Below are 25,202 nucleotides of genomic sequence, written 5' to 3' on the forward strand. Positions count from 1 at the left end.
TCCACCTGCCTCTGTCTCCCAAGTTCTGGGATTAAAGGCATGTGCCATGATTGCCTGGCTTAAACTGACTCCTAATGGAACTGTACACAGACTATGACATCTTTCAGCTCTTACGGAAGAAGCTTCTTCTTGCAGTCAATGGTGGTTAACACAGAGACCCACCACTGGTCAAGGTGCAGAGAGTAGGAGAGTCAGCCTTAAATGAGACATCTATATTATACTTCCTCCTCCACCCAAGGCCCTGGGGTCATTGCAGAAGAGGGCAATACTTTTTTTTAAGATCCAGAGGTTATGGTTGACTGACAATAAGAAAGCACCGGATAGAACAAAGCATGTGTGCTCCCACAGCAGCTATGACATCATGCACAAGGACTGTGCAAACCCTTCCCAGACAGAATCACAGCACAGAAAGGGCATGTTGGCGCAAAGTCCCGCTCCTAGCTGAGGAACTATTGGTAGCTTCTAGCTGCTAGGAAGAGAGGTGGTTTTCTTTAAATATGTCCTGGTAAATTAGCCATGGGGCAGTGGATGGTCAGATGCCCAAGAATATATGGGCAGCACAGATTGCCCTAGCTAGACGAAAGATCAAAAGAGCACACACATGTGTACAGATGTGGAAGGGAGGTTGGATCTGAGAAGAGTTGGGGAAGTGGTAGTCAATATACACTGTATGAAATTCTCAGAGTCAATAAAAAAAAATAAGCCAGGAAAAAAGAATTGAGGAGATATTTCTCAAGGAAACCATATCACAGACTAAGTAATTTGTTACACTTCTGTTCTTACTGGATTACTGCTTTCTATCAGGACTTTTCCAAGACCTGAAGAGGTAGCAGTTACCAAGACAGAAAAGGTGTCCTGACTTATGTGAATCACGGCAGCTAAGTATTCACTTAGGTACTTGGGAGCCAACTGTGCAAGTTAGGTTCCTATTACTGTAGCAAAACACCTGAGACAGTCAACATAATAGCAGGAAAGACTTATAGTCACTCACAGTTTCATAGTTCTATGATCAACTGACATCATTGTTTTGGATGTCATTACAGAGATTGTGTATTGGACTACAGGTGTTCATTTCACGGAACTGGGAAGTAAAGAGGGTGGGCAGAGATCATGTCCCTAGTGTCCTGTAACTTCCTAAAACTAGGTCCTACCTCTTGAAGGTCCCACTACTTCCCAATGGTGGTGCCACAGGCTGGTGAGCAAACCTTTATACAGCTTTGGGGGACATTCTAGGTCCAAAGCATAGCCCTTACCATACGGCAGGTAATGAGCTAGACACTAGAGAGCCAAGATAAATAATAGTCAATCTCTGCCTTCACTCAGGACATCATGCAACAAGGGAAAAAGGAAGATTTGCTGGGCAGCACCAATGATGTGCACTGAGTAAAGGTTGGAGAGGAAAGGCAAGGGGCTCTCACCTGTGTGAACCAGGAAACTTGTGTGGACACTGTCGTGCGACGAGTGACACTGAAGCTGCCACCTGCACAGTGCGTGGGTCTTAAACAAGCGAGGAGAGAGGAGGCAGACGAGGGGATCATGAAAAGGTAAAAGAATGTGAGCATCCGCACGGGCTGCAGGGTGGACAGAGCAGGGACGACGGAGCAGGAGAGGTGGGCAGGATCTAGTGGCTGGAAGCGTGGTGGGACTCTGGGAAGAGCTGATGGTGCTGAAGCAGAGAAGAGGTGTTGGGAGTGGTCATGCTAGTTGCAAGATGGGTTTAGTAGTGGACTGAATTTGAAGAGTGAAAGATTTAAGAATAAGTCATAGACTTCTAGAGTTAGCAACAAGACAGATGCCTTACTTTTTAAAAATAAATCTCCTAGGCTGGCATTAAAGTTTATATATATATATATATATATATATATATAAAGGTGGGTATTGGACTGCTGGTTCTCCTGCCCGCACCCCCAGAATGACAGGATTGCAGGCATGTGCCACCAGACCTAGCTTTGTGTGGCGCTGAAGATTGAGCTCAAGGCTTTGTGTAGTAGGCAAGCAGTCTAGCAACTGGGCTGCAGTCCCAGCCCTGCGTGTCCTCCCTTTAGCTAGACAAGGATTTTCTCAGGGAAGCTGGGAAGACAGCCCCCGTATTTTCCAAGATAATTTGAAGAACCTCGGGCCACCCAAGAGGGAGCATACCATGGGCGTCTAGAGGAGTAGGCGGCAGCTCAGGTGAGCTATCCTGGGGTGCTGCCAATGTGTGAAGCTTGGGCACATCGCTGCACATGAACCAGGGAAGCATGAGATTGGCCAGGAGGAGTGCTTATGCTGGTAGGCTGTGAGTACCACCTGCGTAACCATAAGGACCGGAGAGGAAAAGAGCCTGGGAAGTAGTCCAGACAGGTAGGCGGTAGACCCTGGCAAAAGGGCAGGAGGCTGAGGAAAAGCCACCCAACAAGAATAACATGACCTACGAATCCTACAGGTTTACACTGTGGAGGTCATTCTTTATCTTGGCGAGAGAGAGTGCCATGGCTGATGTCATCCCCAACAGGCCCTGTAGAAATGTAAAGCAGACTGACACCACTTCTCCATTCAAAACTCCAGGCCTTCTCCACTCCTGGCTTAGCAGACTCAAGCAGGAAGCTCGCACAGCCCTGGAGTTGTGTGAAGCTCTCCACTTCCAAGCAACCACCCGTGTATCTCATCTTCGAATCTCCACTTGGTTGATCACACTGACTCCTTAGAGTTGCTGGGAAAGCCTGAGCTCCCTGCCACAGGGCCCTGGCACCTGCTGTTTGCTTAGTCTGGGATGATGCTCTTGGATTGTGCTGAACGCACATCTCTGCTTTCTACAGGTTTTCCTCAAGTACAGCTTGTCAGTAACCTCAGCCAGCACTTTATTCAAACCATAGATTCCCTATTCCCTGCAAGCTCCATCCTTATTTCCTACTTTATTATTATTTTTCATAGCATTGTTTACCATTATTTTTAAAATTTGTCTCAGTGTTTTCACAGTACAAGAAGAGCGGTATACAAACTTTATACAGGCTGTGAGTAATAGTCAGTACATCAAAAGGCCTTTGTGTAGAGATTTGCCCATCAAAGGGGATCGATCACACTGGCAACAAGTGTTTCCTCTCAATCTTCAAAGACAGGTTAAAGGTTGAGACAGAGTTTAGTGTTTGGCGAACTTTTGGTATCTGAGAGAACTTGGTGGATGTTACCCGTAGTGTCTGTGTCTGTGAAGGTGTGACTCTTCACTGTTGACTGTAGCTCATTCTTTGCACAGTGACTGAGAAGTATTTTTCCCCCACCCAATAGTGCTGACACCGTCACAACATTTTTAGCAGCAACTACAGCACCAGCGGCAAACTTGTACAGTCGTAATGTCTACCAGTCCTCCAGTTGGACAGCTGTCTTATAGACACAGAGAGTCTCCAGGGAGTAGAGTTTGCTGGCATTGTGTTAACACTGGGGGTTTGCATCAGCTCAGATGTTTCTCTGTCTTGGGAGCATGCTCTCTTGTCAGCGTGAGTCACTGTTCTCCGATGTGGGTGGCAGAGACTGGAGATCATGCCTCCACGGTCTGGGGGGCATTTTCTTTGGCTGCAGTTCAATAGGCAGTTTGCACTGCATTCTCTAGCCTGGTGTGTTGTTTGTGCAATGGGAATGCTTACAAAGCCAGCCTGTCTTGGGGGCTGTTAATTAATCTATCTTTGCTCCTTGGGACGTAACCCAGGAATGTGTATGGAGTGATCTTTAATAGACAGAACCACATTTCTCAGAGGAAGTCATGTCCAAAAGCATAATTTCAGTTTACTGAATAGACTGACTCCCAGTTTCACCCTAACCCTACCTCTCAGAACTTCTAACATATAGCCTGAAAATCTGCTACTTTAAAATACTTTGTAAGGCCAATTTAATACTTGTTAACTCTGTCCTTAATTCTGTAAACTCTGGTTCTTGTTAGAAAAATCAGTGCCGGACAATGTGAGTAGAATACAGTCACGGACAGAAGCAACCACTTCCATCTACGTACAGATTCAACCCAAGGAAAAGGGTGCATGTGTGCATGTGTGTGTGAGTGCGCATAGGAATGAGGTGTATCCAGTAGTGCACACTTGGTAGGGGGCTCCTGACTCTGCTAGGGCACAGGAGCGTGTCATCTGGCCTCTGAGAAGAGACTGGCTCAGAAAAATAAATAGATTCCACTTTTACTAGTTCTCAAGCAAGAAGAGCGTGACCTCACATTTCCTTCCTGAGCCCTTGAGATTTGTGTGTTTGGCCGATGTTCTTACTAGAGGAGGCTACTCTTCACTTACAGATTTGGATAATTCTGCACTTAGATTGGAACATGCAGGCTGAGGGTAGGCCCACCTGAGCCTAGGGATATGTTCACTGCAGGCATCCTTGGTATGGCCCACACAGCCCTACCCTCTACACTAGGACAGTAACCCCCAGGCACGGGGAGACTTAGAATGCCTAACTGAAGGAGGTACAATTGTCTATTGGCCCTGTGAAGATACACTTTCTGATTCTGTAGGACTGGGGTGATCCTGAGATGCCTTTATATTAAGTTCTCTGCTGCCATCACTGCTGTCACTGCTGCTGTTGCTGCTGCTGTCACTGCTGTTGTTGCTGCTGCTGCTGTCACTGCTCAAAACCACACTGAGTGCCACACACCTTGCTTCTTCTTTCTCCTTCCTTTATGCATTTCTTCCTGCTTTCCTCCTTTGCCTCTTCCTCCTCCTCTCCCCTCTCTGTGTGTGCACGTGCCTGTCTGTCATGTGTCTGTCTATCTGTCTCTGACTGTCCGTCCGTCTGTCTTCTGTCTTCCCTTCTGTTTTCCCCTCTCTCTCTCTCTCTCTCTCTCTCTCTCTCTCTCTCTCTCTCTGTCTCTCTCTGTGCGCGCATTGTAATTTGAATGCACCTGTATATTCACATGTTCAGAGACCAGTGCCTTCCTCTCCCAACCCCCACCTTATTTTCTGAGACAGGATCTGTCAATGAGCTGTAATTAGTTTTCAAAAGCATTTTGCTCCTACTGGATGTAGCTTAGTGGTGGTTCAGCATTTTCCCAGTATGAGCAAGGCACGTTTGGATCCTACAAACAAAGTACTCCTGATAGGTAATTTTGAACTCTGACCAGGGCCCTTTGAACCTCTCTGGAATAAGTTCTTGTGCCTCCATATTGATTTCCTTACCCCCCCCACCCCCAAATGATGTAACATATTGACTCATCATAGTAGTTTAGGAAACTGAGAGTTTAAGAAAATAAATAAAAATACAAGCAGTGTTTTTTAAGATTTATTTATTATGTAAGTACACTATAGCTGTCTTCAGACACTCCAGAAGAGGGTATCAGATCTCGTTACGAATGGTTGTGAGCCACCATGTCGGTGCTAGGATTTGAACTCAGGACCTTTGGAAGAGCAATTTGTGCTCTTAACCGCTGAGCCACCTCTCTAGTCCACAAGCAGTGTTTTAATCTTTATTTTCTTTCTCTTAATTTTGCATTTTATTAATTTTGTATTATTAGAATGACAGGGACTCCCCCGAAAGGTGGACATTTATTGAGCCCTGTCATTTGTGATTATTCTTGATGGATTTTTATTTTAGCTTCCTCTGTTGCTGCAGAAGATCAGAAAGACTTTTGTTATGTACTGATGACAAGTAAGATGTGAGATCTCTACAATCCTTTTTCTGATCCCGTGGTCCTGAAACACCCTGAGAAATGACCCCCTACTATACATGAAACAGGTGCCTAAAATGTGAAAATGGTTTTTCTTATTCAGGTGAGATTGGAAAGTGGAAGTTAGCATGTTAGAGTTATGATTCATTGTCTGTTGTTCAACTAGCCACCCTGCATCCCAGGCAGGAATTGATAGGCGTTAGTCTGCTTCCACCTAGCGGCGAAGATGGCTAAAGGCACTTGCGCTCCACATGGGTTTAGGACCCGAATTGCTTATGAATTTTGAATGAATAACATGGATTGCTTTTAGTATGACAGTGGCAACATATATATTTGTGATGCTGTGTCATAATGATGAAACCGTTTTGCGGTTACTTAACCTGATCAATAACATCTAAGGCAATCAAAGCTCATGACCCATCTAATTCCTTTAGGACTCACCATTTCAACTCACAAAGGAAATTAATTCTGATTTGCTGCAAAGAAGTCTTAAAGACATACATGTGATTGTTTTACTGTCCTAGTAGGTAGCTTTGATTGTTAGCCTTAAGTGTAGTCACATGGGAAGAGAACTCTTTTTCCCTACCCTTTTCCTTCCCCAGTCAAGCTGGTGTCAGATGTTACTTAGGGGAGGTTGATTATACTGAGCTGACCAGGTTCGAAGAGGTGACCCTGTTTTCTCACATGTTTGGCCAATTCCAGCTTCACTGCAATAACTGTGTCCATCCCTTTCTAATTTTTAAATTAAAATCAGCCAAGCATTTCCGTACTAGCAATTTCTCTCACTCTTGCCCTGGCACATGGTTACTGCTAATTATTTCATTTTTCAACCCACCACTGGTGGAGCAAGGCTGTGTCAGGATGGGGTTGGTGCAGTGCCCAACCTCTTGTTACGATCCAATGAATTATTTGTGCCTCCAAACAATGTCATATTCATCTTTGTATCCTCAGGACCCAGCACCACTCGAGGGATAGTGTAATGCTCCCAAGACATGGAAAGTAAAGCTAAAATAGTTGGATTTGGGAGAGAACAGAGCAGGTGTAATACCACACGCATTACATTAAGACCGGCTTTGCTAAAGGAAGGGAGAATAGGGCACAGGGTTCAAAGTTTGGCTAAAGCAAGAAGAGATCAAGCTGGTGGTCTGGAAACATGCTAATCCACACACGGACTACATTATTATAGTCTCTCTGTTTTAAATTATATTGAAATGTTCCCCAGCAAGAAGTAAAAAAACGAACTCACATCTGTTTGAGATCTCCAGGTACCAGAAGGAGTTGGCAGAGTGATAATGAGCCAGGATGTTACTTCTGCTGGGAAAGGCTTGTTTCCTTTGCATTTTGTCCCACGAACTCTTTGTCACATGAACAATGACTAGGATACTCACCTCTTTTGAGGGGAGGCGGCCAAGATGAGGGTGCTGACTGCTTTGGCTTGTCAGCCCTTTCAACTGGTCTCTTATTTCCAAGGGATAAAACCCCCATTCAGCTCTGAGAAGTAACAATCGGATCATAAAGGGGGTATGGTCATGCGTCACCCTTTGGCTCAGATTCTGTAAACCGATTCCTCTTTAACAATGGCTGGAACAAGAGATCACAGGAACTGATGGCATTGTCTGATGTGAGACACCTCGAAATTTCCACTACAGGGGGATGATGTCATGGGACTTGATACCAAATTTAGCCATTAAAGGAATCTAAGGATGAAAACTACATACAAGTAGGAAGTAGATTTGATGTCTTTTCATGTGAAAAATAGAGATTAAAAATAAATACATGGCGGATCTATAGATGTGGAATACTGTGACAGCTAATCTACAAGAGTCAAAGGTTGAGGTATACAGTGCACCAATGGATGTGTAAGGCCCGAAAAAGCTGAGGGCACCCCAGTGTCCCATGCCTCAGAAGGCAACACCCAAATCACTTGCAAGAAACGGTCTTGCAATAAGCAAGAAGATTTTTATTCCAGAGCTCTGGGTTCCACAGCCATACACCGCGCGGGGGTAGAGGACTGTGGACCCTGAGCAACTGAAGTCAGGGGTATTTAAAGGGGAAAAATCACAAGGTAAGGGGTGGAGGACAACTCATGCACGGGACAGAAAGTACAGAATGAGCAAGTCAGGCAATAGTTTATGCCTTAAGGAAGGTTAGAGATTATCTGGAGCAAACATCCTTGGGGCATTGTATAGTTAAACATTGGGCCAGTCATCAGATGTGTCAAGAATGTGGTGAGCTAGTTCCTGGGACAGGGTGGGCTATCTCTTGAAGCCAAAGGTCTCAAGCTGAGGGAGGAAAGGCGAGTTACTCAGTGACTCAGTGCTAAGCTAATTGTTGGGGTCTAAAAATATTGAGTTGGGTCTCTCAGATGAGCCTTCAAAACATTTGGATGAATGGGAAAGTATAACTATTAAAGTCACACACTCAATATTGTATTTCTTTGGAATGGCAACAATCCTCAGATCTGTAGAGATGGCTAGAAAATGAGTGGTTGCCAATGAATGGGGGTTTGTTTTGGGGGTGGTGACAGTGCCCTGAGACTACAATTATGGAAATTCACTGAAAATGACCAAGTTATTCATTTCATTTTTATGTATATTTTAATTATGTTTGCACGTGGTCCATATGGGGGTGTATGAATCTAAGTAGAAATGCCTTCAGAGTCCAGAAGACGTTGGGTTTCCTGGAACTGGAATTACAGGTGGTGGGGAATTTGTTTTCTATTGCTATGATAAACATCATGACCAAAAGCAACTTGGGGAGAAAAGAAGTTTTTTTCACCTTACAGTCCATCATGAAGGGAAGTTAGGAAGGAACTCAAGGCAGGAACATAGAGGCAGGGACTGGACTAGAGATCACGGAAGGATTCTGTTTACTGGCGTGCATGGCTCATCAACTTGTTTTTTAATACAACACAGGATCACCTGCCCAGGGACAGGGGGTGGGGTGCCATCACCTACAGTCAGCTGCACCCTCCTACACCAGTCTTTAATCATGAAACTGTCTCACACACATGCCTACAAACTGATCTGATGAAAGCATTTTCTCAGTTGAAGTTGTCTCTTCCCAGACGATCCTGATTTATGTCAAGTTGACAACACAAAGCAAAACAACAAACAAACGAAAATTAATCAGTATAAAGGGGAAGGAAAAATGTAAGAGTTGGAGGCAGGGCAAAGAGTGGTGTGGAATGGGTGGGTAGGAATGGACAGTGATTACTATACAAGATCCGTGTAAGACTAGGCCTGCCAGCATCCTGCTGTGGAGGGGGAGGAGCTCATGAAGCCTCCCTGCTCCCTGAGGATTTATCCACAGTTAGTGGATGTTGAGGGAGGGGAAGACGTTTGCTACAGTGGCATAGTGATTGGTAAGGTCCCCAAACTCCTGAAGTAACTCACCATGTCACCAAAAGACAAAAACCACGTGAAAACATTAGTAATATTAGTTGGGTAGAGGAAGTGGGTCAATGGATGTGGAAAGGGGAATGAGAGCATAACTAGGAGTGAATGTAATCGAAATGCATCTTATACATGTGAAAATATCATAATGGGATCCAGTAATATAACTAATAGTTGCTAATAAAAATTATTTGGAAACAAGAACAACCAAATTATGGATAATAAAAGAAAGCAATACCTCCTGGAGCAAATCACGTCCAGACTTCCTGAAGTCATCAGGTAAGGGGTGGGTTTTTTTTTTTTTAAAGAGGTAGGTAGTTTGGGCTAAACCTTTGCCTAACCCAAAGATGGGGTATTTCAAATATGGTCATCCTAGCTAGGTGGAATCATTGAAAAATGATGACTGGATATAGTTAATAGCAAAACTTCTCCAGAAAAATAAAATTAATAGTGTGTGTGTGTGTGTGTGTGTGTGTGTGCAGTCAAACCTCCGTATGTACAGTTCAGCAATAATGCATTTAGCCAGCCATAGATTGTAAATGGATTTGAGTCTGGCATGATTGTGTCTGTACTGGACACGGACAGGTTTTCCCTTCATCTTCATTCCCTAAGGAATACAGCATGACAGATGTTTATTAAGTATTCTAAGTTACCTGGGTGAAAATTTAAAGTGTTTGCAAATATATGAGGTTATATGCAAACATCATGCCATCTTATATAGGCCATTCGACCCTCCATGGAAGAGATTTGTCTGAGAGAGGACTTGACTGATTGATTCTTAGGAGTGGGGCCATATGATTGTGGAGGATGATGCGTCCAAGTTCTGCAGGGTTTGCTGGTGAAACTGGATAGGTCAGGAGCTAAATGTGAGGGATTCAAGGAGATGACAGCTGAATCTTGGGAATTTGTCCCGGGACAGGCTGGGAGTTACATGTAAGGGGACCAAGAAAACAGCACAGTTCTTGGTAGCTGTCTTCTGACAGTAAGAACGCCACTTGGGGGTTAAATAAACTACCTTTTGTTCTTTGTTCTATATAAATAACCAAGTCACTAGGACACTTTCTCCATGTGTGTGTGTGTGTGTGTGTGTGTACTAATGAGGGACTCTGCATCCTTAAAAGATTCTGACCTCATTATCATATCACTTCCATTATGATCTTTCCTGTAGCTTTCAAGACTACTACCATGGGAAGAATTACCCTACAAAGAAAGGGTTGGTCTCCCATGATTTGGGAAAGAAAAGACCCCCATGAATGTAACCCTCATGAATGTAACATCCTTTTCATAAGTACTTACAAACCTCCTAAAAAATCTTCAGAGCTTGGCCCATTGGACTCCTCCTTCCTTTGGGACTGAACACTCTATTCTCTCTTTGGAGTATACGAGTCACCATGCTTTGTTAAATGAATGCCTGCTTAAATCATCTGTGCATCTTTCTTGGATCCTCTCCTCAAAGAAGACAAGAGCTGAGAACAACCTTTCACCTGGTAACACCACTGGTTGGATGGATACTTGGAGATCCAGTCCAAAGGAAGAATTCTCTCTCCCCCAGGAGAGGTCAAGTTTTTTTCCATTGGGGAATTCAGTTGGTTGAACAAGGTTCTTGAACTTGCAAAAGGTCAAACGCAAATGTTAACTTTATCAAAAACTGTCTTCAAAGAAGCATCTAAAATTTTGACCTATGGCCTATGTGAGTTAACACATTAGATTCAGTCTCACAAGCTGCTTAGAAAATATCACTCAAAACAGGTCTGTGAAGGCTACATTCTCATCCCATGCCCGGCCTCCCTGGAACTGCATTCCTGTCTGTTCCCTCATTACTGGTTCGTCTTGGGATCCTTTACCAACCTTGCATCCCTCACCGCTGGAAAAAGTGTACTCATCTTTCACAGTTCAGATCAAATGTTAGCTCAGAGAAACTTCAATACCACACTCCATCCAGAAAACTTCCTTCCTTCCCATCCCTCTGTGCTGGGCTATTTTACATTCTTACATTGCCTCGCTTGTACACCAAACTGCAGATCAGCAGTGTGGGTTTAAAAGTATAAGCGAGTTTCTGAAGGTGGCAGTTGCTGGAAAGAGCTACTGACTCTAGGAGGAACAAAGGAAAGACATTAGAATTACGAAAACCTAGAAGCTCAGAAATGGTTCCATGAGCCTGAATGACCTCTAGAAATGGCTACCATTGGTCTGATCCTGGTTTACCCAACCTTGCTGGATGGACCACATGAATGAGAGACCCTGACTTAGAAAGAATGTGCATCAACTGTTTGCTGTAGACTACACCTTACCTGTCATATGTGTCTAGAGGTGGGGAATTGTAGATATTTTGCTTTGATTTGTTAGTATGGATATTTAACCTAGTAATGTTTTTTTTTTTGTATTTTCATCTGTCTTTGCGTAGCTTCTATCATAATTGAAGTAAGAGTTTCTATTATCTAAAAGTAATATAGATTCTGGTACTGGATTTATTAGATTTCATCCCCCATTCACCTATATTATATAATGAACGTGTCTGTTACCTTGGTTTTCCCATCTGTCAAGTGAGGCTAGAATGGCACTGGCTACTTGGGAACATCAAGAGTTAATAGGTAGGAAAGTCTTGGAACAGTGCTCTGGGCTATTCCCAGAGTGCTTGCTTTGTATAGGCAAAGTATCATCAGCATCATCAGACCCCACCCCCCAAAGGTTAAGCAAACCAGCCTGTGTCTAGTGCATGCTAGTCACATAGAAACCCACACTTACTTCCATTCTTAGATAGTTGATTTCTGTGTCATGTGATACATTAAAACTTCCCAAGGACAGAGACATGATCATCATTTCTTTGCATCATTTCTTCTCTGTTCTCAATGCTATAGAGAACAGAGCAAGGTTCTGCAGAATCTTAATGGAGTATATATAACTTATTTGCAGAGAACTGTGCTTGCAGCATCGCCAGCAGCACTGTTGGAACCTCACAACAGAGCGTGCAATGTTATTATTACCCCCACTTTTTTATTATTATATATTTTTATTTTCTATATTCTTTGTTTACATTCCAAATGATTTCCCCTTTCCCAGTTCCCCCCTCTCCATATGTCCCATAAACCTTCTATTCTCCATCCCTTCTCCAATCACCTCCCTCCTTTTTCTCTGTCCTGGTACTCCCCTTCAATGCTAGATCAATCCTTTCCAGGATCAGTACCCTCTCCTTACTTCTTCATGGGAGTTATTTGTTATGCTAATTGTGCCTTGGGTATTCAGAGCTTCTGCGTTAATTAATATCCACTTATCAGAGATTGCATTCCATGCGTATTCTTCTGTGATTGGGTTACCTCACTTAGGATGATATTTTCCAGATCCAACCATTTGCCTAAAAATTTTGTGAATTCATTGTTTTTAATTGCTGAGTAGTATTCCATTGTGTAAATATACCACATTTTCTGTATCCATTCCTCCATTGAGGGACATCTGGGTTCTTTCCAGCTTCTGACTATTATATAATAAGGCTGCTATGAACATAATGGAGCATGTGTCTTTATTGCATGCTGGGGAATCCTTTGGGTATATGCCCAGGAGAGGTATAGCAGTATCCTCCAGAAGTGTCATGTCCAGTTTTCTGAGGAACCGCTAGACTGATTTCCAAAGTGGTTGAACCATCTTACAACTCCACCAGCAGTGGAGGAGTGTTCCTCTTTCTCCACATCCTCGCCAACACCTGCTGTCTCCTGAGTTTTTGTTTGTTTTTTTTTTTTGTGTTTTTCAAGACAGGGTTTCTCTGTGTAGCCCTGGCTGTCCTGGAACTCACTCTGTAGACCAGGCTGGCCTCGAACTGAGAAATCTGCCTGCCTCTGCCTCCCAAGTGCTGGGATTAAAGGTGTGTGCCACCACCGCCCGGCCTGAGTTTTTAACCTTAGCCATTCTGACTGGTGTAAGGTGAAATCTCAGGGTTGTTTTGATTTGCATTTCCCGATGTTGAGCATTTCTTAAGGTGCTTCTCGGCCATCCGAAGTTCTTCAGGTAAAAATTCTTTGTTTAGATCTGTAGCCCATTTTTTAATAGGGTTATTTGGTTCCCTGGGGTCTAACTTCTTGAGTTCTTTGTATATATTGGATATTAGCCCTCTTTCAGATATTACCCCCACTTTTGACAGATGAGGAAACTGAGAATTAGTGAGTGAGTTGTCCAGTGCCAGACACAGCTGATGAGTTCAGGAGTCTCCAGTTCATCTCCAAGGGCATCAAAAAGAAGCACAACTGCCCTGGTCATCGGGAGAGATTTTTCCTTGCTGGTCCAACCACCCCTTTCATCCCTTCATCGCCTTCTCTTTACTACCAAGAATGGGGACATTGTGGAGGGAGAAAGCTGGCAAAGGCAAGCCTGTCCCCCATTGACGTCACAAGGTGTGGCCAGGAGCCAGTTATCAGTATAAGATGTCCTCCGGGGTAACTGTGGCCTCTTCCATTTTAGTCTTGATTTCTGGGAGGGGAATTTGACTGATTGCCACCACAACCAAGTTTGCTGCGTGGGCTGAGGCACTTGCCACACAGATCCAAAATGATTCTTCATACTGTTCTTCTACCACTACAAACTGAAAGAGCCTCTCCTGGAAGTTGGCAATCCTTTCTGTCAGGTCATGAAATTTCACCGCAGCCATGAAACTGCTGATGGCTAGAGCCACGACTCCACCTGAAACCAAAAACAGCATCTTTATTTACTGTGTGTCTTTGCAGTTGTGAGATCTCTACTGAGGTGGCACTTCTATGCCATGTGAAAGGGAATCTTTTGGGTTTGAAGAACTGATAGAGCATCACAAATCTGAATTCATATTTAAAAGCTGTGGATAATCTTCGCAGTATGAAAGGCAAGCGTGAGAGTTTTCTGGAACGGGAATAAGAGTGATGACCTATGGACTTGAATCTGTCTCTCATCTCTCTTATCCAGCAGTATCTCCATTATAAGACCACTCTCTAGGCACCAGTACCTCTGTGTAGATGATGAGCAAGAGTAGGAAGAGGTAAGATCCTATTCTGCAGGGTGAAGTTCACACTCGGACTGCTCTGTTCTACAGAAGGTGGGAAGTAGCAAGGAAACTCATTTATCTCCCTAGCAATTGAGGAAAACTTTGAAGTTGTTGGGTAGGTCTCCCCCACCATCTTTATTTTAATTGATAATCAAAAAAGACATGTTGGATTCAGTCTGGTAGTGCATGTCTGTCAAGTCAAGGCTTGTGACACTAAGACAGGAGGCTCTCGAGTCTGAGGACGATTGACCTATATAAAGAGAATCAGACTCTACATAATATGAATGGCTGCAGCAAAGCCTATATCTTATGTATTCTGTATTCTCTTCCTTCCTTTTTCTTTCTATAAGCAAGGAAACTCTGGAATTCCAAACCCCATTTATCTCCCTAGCAATTGAAGAAAACTTTGAATCCCTATATGGGAGTCTTCAGTAAAAGAATCTAAAAACAAAAAAGTCTCTCTACATTTTTATTCCTTTTGATAATATATCTTCTCTGATCACCTATTTGTTATGATCTCCTCAGTGGAATTAGGGCAGTGGTCGCTGTGACATGTTCATAGTTCCTCATGCTGTGGTGACCCCTAACCATAAAATTATTTTGTTGCTACTTCATAACTGTAATTTTTGCTACTGTCATGAATCATGTAAGTACATGGTATGCAGGATGTGACCCCCAAAGGGGTTTCGACCCACAGGCTGAGAACTGCTGAATAAGAGAGGAAGGACATGTATCGAAATAAGTATTTATTTAGTGAGTAGAATTGAATACTGTTTGCGATGAGAGTCCACACAGATATAAGACATCTGCAATCCTGGTGAGTTTAGTGCACAAAGGCAGACACAAAACAACTGATGCACTATAATATATGTTACCAAACCAGCACTTGTGTTTATATTTTATGGTTCTCATATACAAAGCAAAGGCATTGAGAGGCCATGGCCATAGTGGAACCTTGACCATCCAATATGTGTTTTCTGAGAGAGTTCTGTTTTCACAGGCGTTTGATATTTTCATTATAGATGATTTATTAAGTACATAATTAAAGGTTAATTATTATATAATTATTAATAAATTACTCACTAATAAATATGAGCACATACAGATACACGGCCACTTTCAGCAAAGAAAATACTCATTTTCACCAAGGTTGTGGACCCAGATAAGTGCATGGGAAGGGGTGGAGCGCAATTATTTTAGTTTCTTTATACTTTACACCCAACTACTCATGTTTCAGGGCTTGGTGGCCTTGGGGGGCATTAAGGTGGACCCTTCCCTTGTAGTCAGTTTTGGACTTCCCCCCTCCTGGTTGTCATTGTATTCCTGTCTTCTGCTTCCCTTATAGCACTGAAAAGGGAAGATTCTGCTTAGCATCTAGATGGCCATATGGGCTGAGGTACCCAGTTGAGACATACTAAGGGAAAGCTACTTTTTCCTGATCAAAAGAGTAGACTTTAAATTCTACCTGTGGCCCTGGGTGGAGATTTGCTGACCCTACCATGTCGCTTAGGAAATCTGACTTCTATGAACATCTGCTAATGAGGTGGGAGGAGTAATCGTCTCCTTGTTAGATCATTGTCTTACCTTTCCCCAAAGCCCTTTCTTTTGTGTAGTCATTTAAGCAGCCTGCACACCCTGCTGAAAATGTAACTGGTTTTCCTCATTTCGCTGTCTGGATACTCGCCCAGCATCCAATCCCAGGCCTGAGCATTCTTGTCATGACTCCTTGGCTTTCTCACGCATTCTCTGAAGGTCCCCCTTTGACCACACAGCTTCCTGACCTCCCTGGCTGAAGCTGCCTGTTTTCTTGATGTCATGGATTCTCCATTCTTCCTCTCCCACCTCCTGCAGCTGCCAAGGTTTACAACTTGTCTGCTCTTTCGGGGTCTTTTTTCTTCCAACCCCCAAGAAAAATGCCCTTTAGCTTCCTTTTGAGTTTGTTTTAAAATTCTTTCACTGACAAGAATAAGAACTGCCCAAAAGGAACTCTGAGTTTCCCTGGTTAACACTTGGGAGTCCAGCCTGATGGTGTAGATACCAGTTTCTCTCTCTTGGGTACTTCTTACCTGCAAGGACATTCCAAAGGCAGATGCCACCAGGGCCATTGACTGCTCTGTAGGGGACCTGAATGATGTTGAGAATTGCAAAGCCCGTGCTGACGAGAGCCAGGGCCAGGGCCAGGAAGAGGAGCGAGAGAATTGTGACATGGAGGCCCGCGTTGAGCTCCTTTACCAGATGTGGGAAGACTGCAGAGAGAAATGATAGTTCAAGGTCAGAGTGGGGCTCCTATCACAAACACCAGAGCTTGCATATCCCAAGGTAAGCACGTAGAGGGTAAGAGCAAGACGCAAGAATGCTTGGTTTTCAAAAACCAAGAGACTTCCTGACACAGGGCCACGGACTCTGGAGCTGCCACTTGTTAGCTGGCCGGCCATCTTCTCTGTCTTGGAGTGGACACAAAATCTGAATGTGCCTCACAGTGGACAGTACACTGACCTGCAGTCCAGGGATCTGATGTGGATTTCTGCACTTCTCATAAGCCCAAGGCACTGGCTTGGCAGAGTAAATTAAGTATCAAGGGCACTTAATACTCTTGTATACTACCTCATGAAAATAATGATTTTCCATATGAATGTGGCAGAAGGGAGTTAGTGAAATGCTCATTTGTGTTTTATTTCTCTATGTTTGCCACTGGAATGAGAGTATTTCAAAGACTGCCCAGGGCAATCTGTTCTGAGAAATGACATCTGCAGGCGTCACCACCATTAGTTTTTTCTAACTTGGGAAAGGCATGTGGGCTCTCAGGGCCTCCAGTCATTGCCAGTACAACTGGGGACAAGCAATGGTTGTGTGATATCAGGGTAATTACCTTTTGCTGAACACAGTCATGGGTTGAGTGAGCTCATTAGGGTCATCACTTCAGCGTTTAAAATAAGGGATCTGGTAGAGGTTGTCAGCTCTCTTCACCTACAAGCTTGGAGTTATGAAGTTCATTGTCCTTGGGCAAGGTGACCCCCAACCCTGAACTCTATATAGAATTACAGGCCTGTGCATAATGTGGTATTAAGAGTTTAAGGTCAGTTCTTAACAGTTCTATATGGGAAATTTAAAAGGATAAATATTAACGAATCCCTGAGCACATGCCAAGGTTGGCATCCCTCAAGCTTAAAACCAGAGTCTGTTTTTTTTTTTTTTTTTTTAACCATTTTAGAGAGTCTCATTATATAACTCTGCCTGGCTTAGAATGAGCTGTGTAGACAGCACTGGCCTCGAACTCACAAAGATTCACCTGTGTCTGCCTCCTGAGTGCTGGGATTAAAGCATGCCCGACCACACTGGGCAGGAGTGAGAGATCCAGTTCTCACCCCTATACTGTGCCCTTCCCATTCAGGTTTCCAGGCACTGCCCACATTTACATCCTGAGTTCTGAGTCAATTTTCTTTCCAGTTCTGTTTCCACTTGTCATTATCTCTGCACGGTCATCTCCATGACTTTGGAAACTTTGACCAGGAAGATGGGCTCCTTTCCAAGGAATTTGTTTTTCTCAGACATGTCATTCCCTTTGTTTCCATCCAAGTCCCTTCTCTTGGAGACCCAACACCCACTTTGCCAACCCTGAGCCTCTTCTTATTCCAGATACGTTGCCTAATTGCCAGGCTCACCATCCTCTTTTCTCAATCATGCAATCCTTAAGATACACGACTAGCACAGCAATCCTTGCTAAGTCCTTAAAATTCAAATTAGTCACTCACATGATTGGCAAAGTTCAAAACTCCTTGTTGATGGCTGGCGGTGGTATAGGAGGAAGGCACTCTTGCGTCTTCTAGGGATGCTCTTTCCTACCTCCTCATTAAAAATCAACGTGATCAAAGGCAACATCTATCAGAGTCATCTCATTGCTAGTCATTGTTCAGACAGACCAATGTATTCAGAGTTGAGTACATAGACTGGATATTCATAACAATAGCAGAAGTTTGAAGATAGACTAATTCCTTCAATCAACAAATTGGCTGAATACGTTTAGGTTCAACATCACGATGCAGATTTTAGAAAGAACCAGCTATGGGCACATGATAATACGAACCTATATATAGAGCTGATGAAATGAGAAATTAAGAGCCATATTATGATGATGAAGAAGAGGAAACTTGGGACACAAAGAACACTGTGAGTAAGGTGGTAAAGAGAGCCCAATCCAACCCCTAGTTGAAGTGTCTTAATTATACGGTCTATTGGTATGTGGAGAATCTTTCTAACTCTCACACTCATGTGTGGTACTTCCAGCTCAGGATCCCCAATGGCTTTAATTAGCTTTTATATGTCACTTTTTTTTTTTTAAAGATTCAAGTGTTTCTTAGGGAGTTTCAATGCAATAGCTCTTTCCATTAGCTTTTGAGACTCTGTTGTACTGTACAGTACCCAGAAAGCTGTGGCTCACTCTTCTTTAGTATTTGTGTCTTATTACCAAGAGTTTTAAGCATCTCTAACCTAATGAAATTGAAATTTAGTTTGCAGCCTGGAATCCACAGCTGTCCCCTGCCCCCCTCTCTCTATGTGTATGTGTGTGTGTACATGTATGTGCTCATGCATGTGGAGGCCAGAGGTCAGTCTCAGGGTATTCCTCAGATGTTATCCACCTCGGTTTTTGAGAGTCTGGCCCTGGGACACAGGGCTATCCTATTAGTCCAGGTTTGCTGGCTAACAAGGCCTAGTGACCCTGTAGGATCCCAGCACAAGATTACAAAGGGGCATATGCCGCCATCCCTGGCCTTTTACGTGGGCAGCGGGGACAGAACTGACCATGCCTGCATGAAGAGCACACTGCTGGCTGACCTCCCCAGGTCACCCTCTCTCATTCTTACAGATGGGAAAGCTGAGGCCCAGAGAAGTTAAATAGTTTAGCCAAGACCACACAGCCAGGAAGTAATGCCTTAACTATGCTGCCAAAGGGCTGGCAGGAGAGAAATCAGAAACCTTAGATAAACAAGAGTTTAAAAGTTTAATCACAATGCAGTTCACATTCTAGAAGGCTCACTTTGAATTTAAACTCTTTTTTTTTTTAACATATGGAAGTGATACCTTGCTTGAATGTCAGAACTGATTATTCTATCAGCATCTCAAACGTGGATGGTTTGTTTGGTCCCTGATTCCAGAGGCATATGATCTTTTGCCCTGGTGAGACAAACAAGCACGGAACTGGAAGTCTACCTAGGTTTTAGCCCTTGCGCAAGCAAGGCTTCTGAGGTAAGATGCAGAGAGGGGAGTATAGACCTAAAACTGCAACACACTGTATGTTAGGCACATTCACTGAAGTTACTTCATGTCTTGTTTCCTCTGACTCGCATCTTTTCCTCTAATAAAATGTTATGATAAAATCAGGACAGAGGAACTGAACCGTAGAGGTGGCTTCAGGGAAGAAAGTGCTGTCTCTATGCTCTGTGCTACGCTTTGCCACACAGCAGCCTTGTCTTCTCCATTCATCCCTCTTCTGGTGGTGCCTGGCTTGTATCTACTCAACAGTATACCCAAAGGCGTGCACGTCATTAATCTAACGTGTGTTGCTTTCTTTCTGCAGACACTCAGACATTACTTTTTCAGATGTTCTAGGTATAAAAAGGATCTTAGTTAGTGGTGGTGGGAAATTTCTTGGCTTTCCTATGACTAATGTGGGAGTCGAGTCTCTCAGATGAGTCTCTAGGTTGCTTGTAAATGACTCAATAAAAAACTCCATATTCTAAGGTTTACAATGCACTTTCACCAACTCCTCTCTGCTGATTCGCATATAGCCTTGAGAACAGGGATCTGTTTCTGTAGACCGTCAGAAAGTGGGAAATTGTGTTAAGGGTGGGAGATGCTAATATACCCCATAGCTACTGAGAGTCTACATTGTACTGGGCTTGAGAGCTGTGACCCTGAAGTAGAGGCAGTAATGTCCCTAAACTACAGCATGCAATGTGAGCTAATTACAGGAAGAAGCTGCCCTGGGCTTCCTGAGGCCTTTGAGCATGGCCTCTTCCAAGGTCCTGTAAATGAACACTTACCACATCCTCAAGGATGACCAGAGAGCAACGGAAAACAGCATTCTCAAATACTGCCTAACTATAGCTGAAAATGAACACCTTCTATACATCATCTCACACAGTTTTGCTGCTTGAGACTGGACCACTCTAGGAGAAAGAAGGATGTCGCCTGTGGATATCTTTTTAGAAGGAAGGAGCAGGAAAGAAAGAGACCTGTGATCAAGGGCAAACAGAAGGTACTCATTGTTACAGCTCCCATTAGAACCTGTTTAATTTCTGGGAGCTGAGGTTGGCAGGACCTTACCATTCAGGTACCAGTCGCACATTAAAGGACCACAGACATATGGTTACTCTACCATCCTCCCACATATTAAAGTTTCGTAAGTGTCCAATAGACATACTAGGCAGCAGAGCACACAGGTATAGAACCATCATCATGGTCTCCTTTTAAGATATTCTTTTCTTTATTTGTTTCTGTGGTTATTTTTCAACTTAGACTTGTGTGTGTGTGTGTGTGTGTGTGTTTGTACACATACCATAAGCATATATATAGTATATGCACATGTGTGTGTGTGTAGTTTGCACATCTGTGTGTGGACTTTCAGAGACTAGAAGTAGACATTGGATATCCTTCTGTATCAATCTTTGGCTTATTACTTAGAAGTAGGGTCTCTCATTGAAGTCAGAATCTGTTTGTCTGCATTCCCGATAGCACTAGAGTCTCAGGCAAGCATGCGACTGTGCCTGAGCCAGCCCTCCAGCTTCCTAGCCTGTGGTAATGATGGAGCTGTTTCCCCAACACTGAAGCTCCATTTTAATCACTGGGTGAATATAAATATACTCAGATTTTTTTCTCAGCAAACATAATGAACATGTATTTCCTTTCTGTATAGTCTTGAAGACCATTTCTATTCTGTAGTTAAGGTGTACAACATTCTATTTTTATGTATTTAATGAGATATATGCCCTGACCATGTTTTTAAACATTTTGAGATACAAAAAAAGCAAGCAATGGGTAAGATTTCTAATCTCCATGTACTAACAAGCCGATTAACTATAGTTTTATTGGACACTACTCTTACTAGTGATCTACTTGCTTGATTCCAAGGGCTGCAGAATATTGTTTTGTTTGTTTTGTTTTCTCTTTCCCAAGCCTTATTTTGGACTCCTGCCTTAGGGCTTCAGGGGACTACTCCATTTACCTTCTGAGGAGCTCTGAACTCAGGCCAATGCTGTTGGCTGCTCATCTTTAAGCCATCAAGTGCCTTCCTCAGCCTCTCTGCCAGGAAACGTGTCAGCTGCTCTTCAGTGCTCCTAGAGAAGTCCCTCTGCTGTTCCTCAGGCTACGAAGCTTTCACACACACAGATGTGGGAGCAGTTACCATGCTTCCTGAAGGTCCCCTTTTGCAGGCTGTCTGCACCTGCACACTGTTGGGGACAGGTTAAGACTACCAGAGTCACATGGCATGGGTCTGGCATTGGACTCTATCGTGTCCTGGAAGAATGAGTGACCCTAGGTGAATTATGTAACTTCCCAAAACTCAATGTACTTTGCTGAAAAAGTGGGCACATTCACCATGCTTCCCTTGAAAGTGTGTTGTGATGCTTAAACGAATCAGGCAATGTGCAGCTTCTAGTGGGATGCCCGACACACAAACACTTGATATTTTACTAGTTACTATTACTAGGAGTAAACTGCAAAATACACACATTCCTATTTCTCATATTTTTATCTCTTTTAGAAAAGAAAGTTCTCTTTGCACTGCTGAATAGATGTCAGCTGCCCATAGACTTTGATGTTACGTCTTACATAGGCAATACTCAAATTCCACTTTCAGACATAAGCACCCCGCCAAACAAAAAGTGCACATATATCAGTTTACATGTCCCAAATATACTCACTTGTAAACTGGGACTGGCGGCCCCCAAGTCCACATTGCCGCACCTTGCAGCCTCGGAAGAGCCCGTAGTAAATGTCCCCGATGAATTTGACCAGTTCCGGGTCTGTGGCATTGACCAAATCCACTCCAGTCTGACACAAGATTTTCCCGCTCAACCAATGAGGCAGAGATAAGGCGACAATGATCAGAAGGAAGGAAGAGAAACTGAGTAGAGATGCCATCCCATACCAAACCTTTTTGAACCATCCAGGCATGCTAGTGAGTGCAAATCATCCCCCAGGGCTCTGGGCACCAGCTGGACAAGTGGACATCTTTCAGACAGTTGCTAATAGCCTGCTCCATACAGGCTAACTCATCCTCCCTTGGTGCCTGCCTCCTCCGCTTCTGTTTACTCTACACACGTCCCCAGCCTTCGCAGACAATCTTCCCCTTGCTTGATAGAGCAGAGTGTGTTACCCAAGGAAGTAACCCTATATCTTCCAACAGACTAGGGTTTCAGCAGAGGCTTTAATTGTTCCTCCGTTCAAGTATTTAAGCAATCCTGATGTGGGCATTGTAATGACCAGAGAGTTATTATCAAGCAGAATCATACCATGTAGAACTGCTGACAAAGAATGCTAACTAGACTTTGAAAAAAATGCATGGCAGAAACAAAACAGAAACAGACCCATTGGTGCTCACGTGTGTCAGCAGCAATATGTGGGATCGAATGTCGATCTCTTCCAGGCGCGCCCTGGCATTTCTTTCTCTAAAATGTCACTGCTGTCAGAGTCCCTGGAGCTGTTACTAATACCGTGAATTGACCCTGGCTCATAAGACTTAAATTGACACGCATGAATTAAAACTGCATGGATTTGTTGCTGCCTGAACTGTAACATGAAATCTATTTGTTGTGGCTGCAGGGCTGCCCTCTCTCCTGATTCCACTCCTCCATGGCATCTGACATCGGTGAGACACTTATTTACTGTTTTCTTTGGTGGATTCTCCCTATGTATCTCAGACCTTGAATTTGCAGTCCTCCTACCTCAGTTTCCTGGGTGTTGTGATTAGGGACTGAGGCTCTTGTCTGGCTGAAAGTTATCATCTAAAACTCAAGATCTATCTATCTATCTATCTATCTATCTATCTATCTATCTATCTATCTATCTACCTATCTATCTATCATCTATCATCTCTATCTATCTATCTATCTATCTATCTATCTATCTATCTATCATCTATTTATCTATCTATCATCTCTCTATCATCTATCATCTATCTATCTATCTATCCATCATCTATCTGTATCTGTGCATGTATGTATCTCTATCATCTATCTTTCATCTATTTATATCTCTCTGTGTCTATCTTATCTATCTGTCTATCTATCTATCTATCTATCTATCTATCTATCTATCTATCTATCTATCTACATATCTGTGTGTATGTACCTGTATCTATTTCCTTGGTGACTTCATACATGCATATAATGTTATTTTGCTCATATTCCTCACCGCTTTCCTATTCTTATTTCCTTCCCACTTCCTCTGGCTCTCTTATTTCCAGCAAGTCCCTCTGTCTCTTTCTATAATCTGTAGACCTCAGGAATGAAAAATTTCTATTCTCTATTTTATACTGAGGCTTTTAGAATTATGACCTTCACTGTCTTGCTAAATGTAGGGTCTTGTGAGACTGGCAAAAGCTCCTCTGTGAAAACCTTGGGAAGCAAAACTGGGTAAAGGCAGCACAGTAAACTCTCCAGTGTTGTCACCGATCCCTGCGGGGGCTTCTCAAGTTTCATTGTTGGTCAGTGAGATTCTTTCATTGGAAACATGCTATAGGAATGACGTTTCCCACTTGAGAGGGGACTCGCTACAATGGCCTCTCCATAAGGGACATAAAGAACAGTATTTCTGAAGCTTGTTGGGAGCTCTACCAGGTACAAAGAGATTTAGCATATGACTTAGCATCTCTCATTCTCCTGCATCCCTCTGGGCTAGGCCATTGTTTTTCTTATGGGCAAAACAATGTGGACACTGGGCTGGCCTTTGAGATACAGCAGCTTACCTTTACCACAGTGGGCTGGAAATAGAAAACATTTATCTGCCAATAAATATACAAGAGCCCTGGAAGACTGCTTGGCATATTAGTGCCTGGCAAATGTTAGCTGACAGTCTTATTTTAACACTCAGAGACTTTTCAGAGGATAGGATATACTTAAGACCTTGGAGTCATAGATCTGAATTAAATGATGAACTTATATCAAATTTTGATGTTTTGAGGTTTTCAGAAGAGTTCTATGGGTTAGCACCCTCTGAGTTCTAGCAAGCTCAGGCCGTGCTGACTGGAGCGGTGGTCAAAGGGAACCCTTAATTATTGAAGACCAGGTTCAGGGGTGCTCTCTTTAGGCAGGTGTCTGAGACTCCCATGCTTTGCTTTCACAGCCAGCCACAGGATTGTTGGGGACCGGAAAGTGAGTTTGCACCCACAGATGGCACACACAGGCTGCTTGAAACAGCGCTGGCCTGTGGAAGGCACTAGATAATGTGCCTTTCTGTCCCTCAGACTCTTCAACAGAGTCTACCTTGGATAATGCAGCTCCTGGCTGTGGAATATTCTGCCAGCCACATCCTGCTGTCTACTGACATAGGTCTGCAGGTCTTATCTGTTTCAAGTAAAAACTGTGTGTGTTGTGTACAAGTCACCATGTGGGCTGGGAACACACCAAGAAACTACATATATCACCTGTCTCTGCAGGTCACACGCGACAGCCACAGATGTTGGTTCTTGGTCAGAAGTGATTTTTACCCGTCAAGGGATCTTTGGAAACGTTTAAAGTGTTTTTTCCCCCTCTTCCCCTTCTTCCTGGCTTCGGAGATTGAATTTAAGTCCTTGGGCATGTTAAGCAAAAACTCTACCACTAGTTATATAAAAATACAGGCAGTCGCAGTTCAAATTATCTGATGCTAAGTGTCGGCCATGTAGTTGCCGAATACCTTGCTCATAAGCAGAAGTGATTAACTTACAAGTGGTGGGTAACGCCGGGATCTGCTGGGGATGGCTGGCATCGTTTGGTGGGTAGCTGCATATCTATAATATCCCTTGCTTGGGATACCATGCAGTAAGGGATCCATAGCCCAGTAGGCACGCAGTATAGGACAGGCCTAAAACTTAACATCATTAAATTTGTGCCTCTACCAGACCAAAGGCTGTTGTGCTGTATACTAATACTATTTTAAATATAGTAGTAACTCCTCACCATATTCTTTG

General features: G+C 43.4%; 1 protein-coding gene across 1 annotated transcript; it reads right to left on the minus strand.

Moving 5' to 3' along the window:
* Positions 1 to 13,432: 13,432 nt before the first annotated feature.
* Clrn2 (clarin 2) lies at positions 13,433 to 22,207 on the minus strand. Its single transcript, XM_052198037.1, has 3 exons — positions 21,955 to 22,207; positions 16,099 to 16,278; positions 13,433 to 13,698 (listed from the first exon to the last, which is right to left on the minus strand). Exons 1-3 carry the CDS (start codon positions 22,205 to 22,207, stop codon positions 13,433 to 13,435), a joined length of 699 nt encoding a protein of 232 aa, XP_052053997.1.
* Between the last annotated feature and the right edge of the window lie 2,995 nt (positions 22,208 to 25,202).

This window comes from Apodemus sylvaticus, chromosome 11 (assembly GCF_947179515.1).
Source record: "Apodemus sylvaticus chromosome 11, mApoSyl1.1, whole genome shotgun sequence".
NCBI classification, from domain to species: Eukaryota; Metazoa; Chordata; class Mammalia; order Rodentia; family Muridae; genus Apodemus; species Apodemus sylvaticus.

Excerpts from the sequence above, each read along its gene's own strand:
- Clrn2 (XM_052198037.1), bottom strand. The coding sequence starts at position 22,207 with ATGCCTGGATGGTTCAAAAAGGTTTGGTATGGGATGGCATCTCTACTC. Across the intron at positions 16,279-21,954 it reads CCGCCAGTCCCAGTTTACAA|TCTTCCCACATCTGGTAAAG; the intron begins GTGAGTATATTT and ends TTCTCTCTGCAG. Across the intron at positions 13,699-16,098 it reads CCTTTGGAATGTCCTTGCAG|GTGGAGTCGTGGCTCTAGCC; the intron begins GTAAGAAGTACC and ends TTTTGGTTTCAG.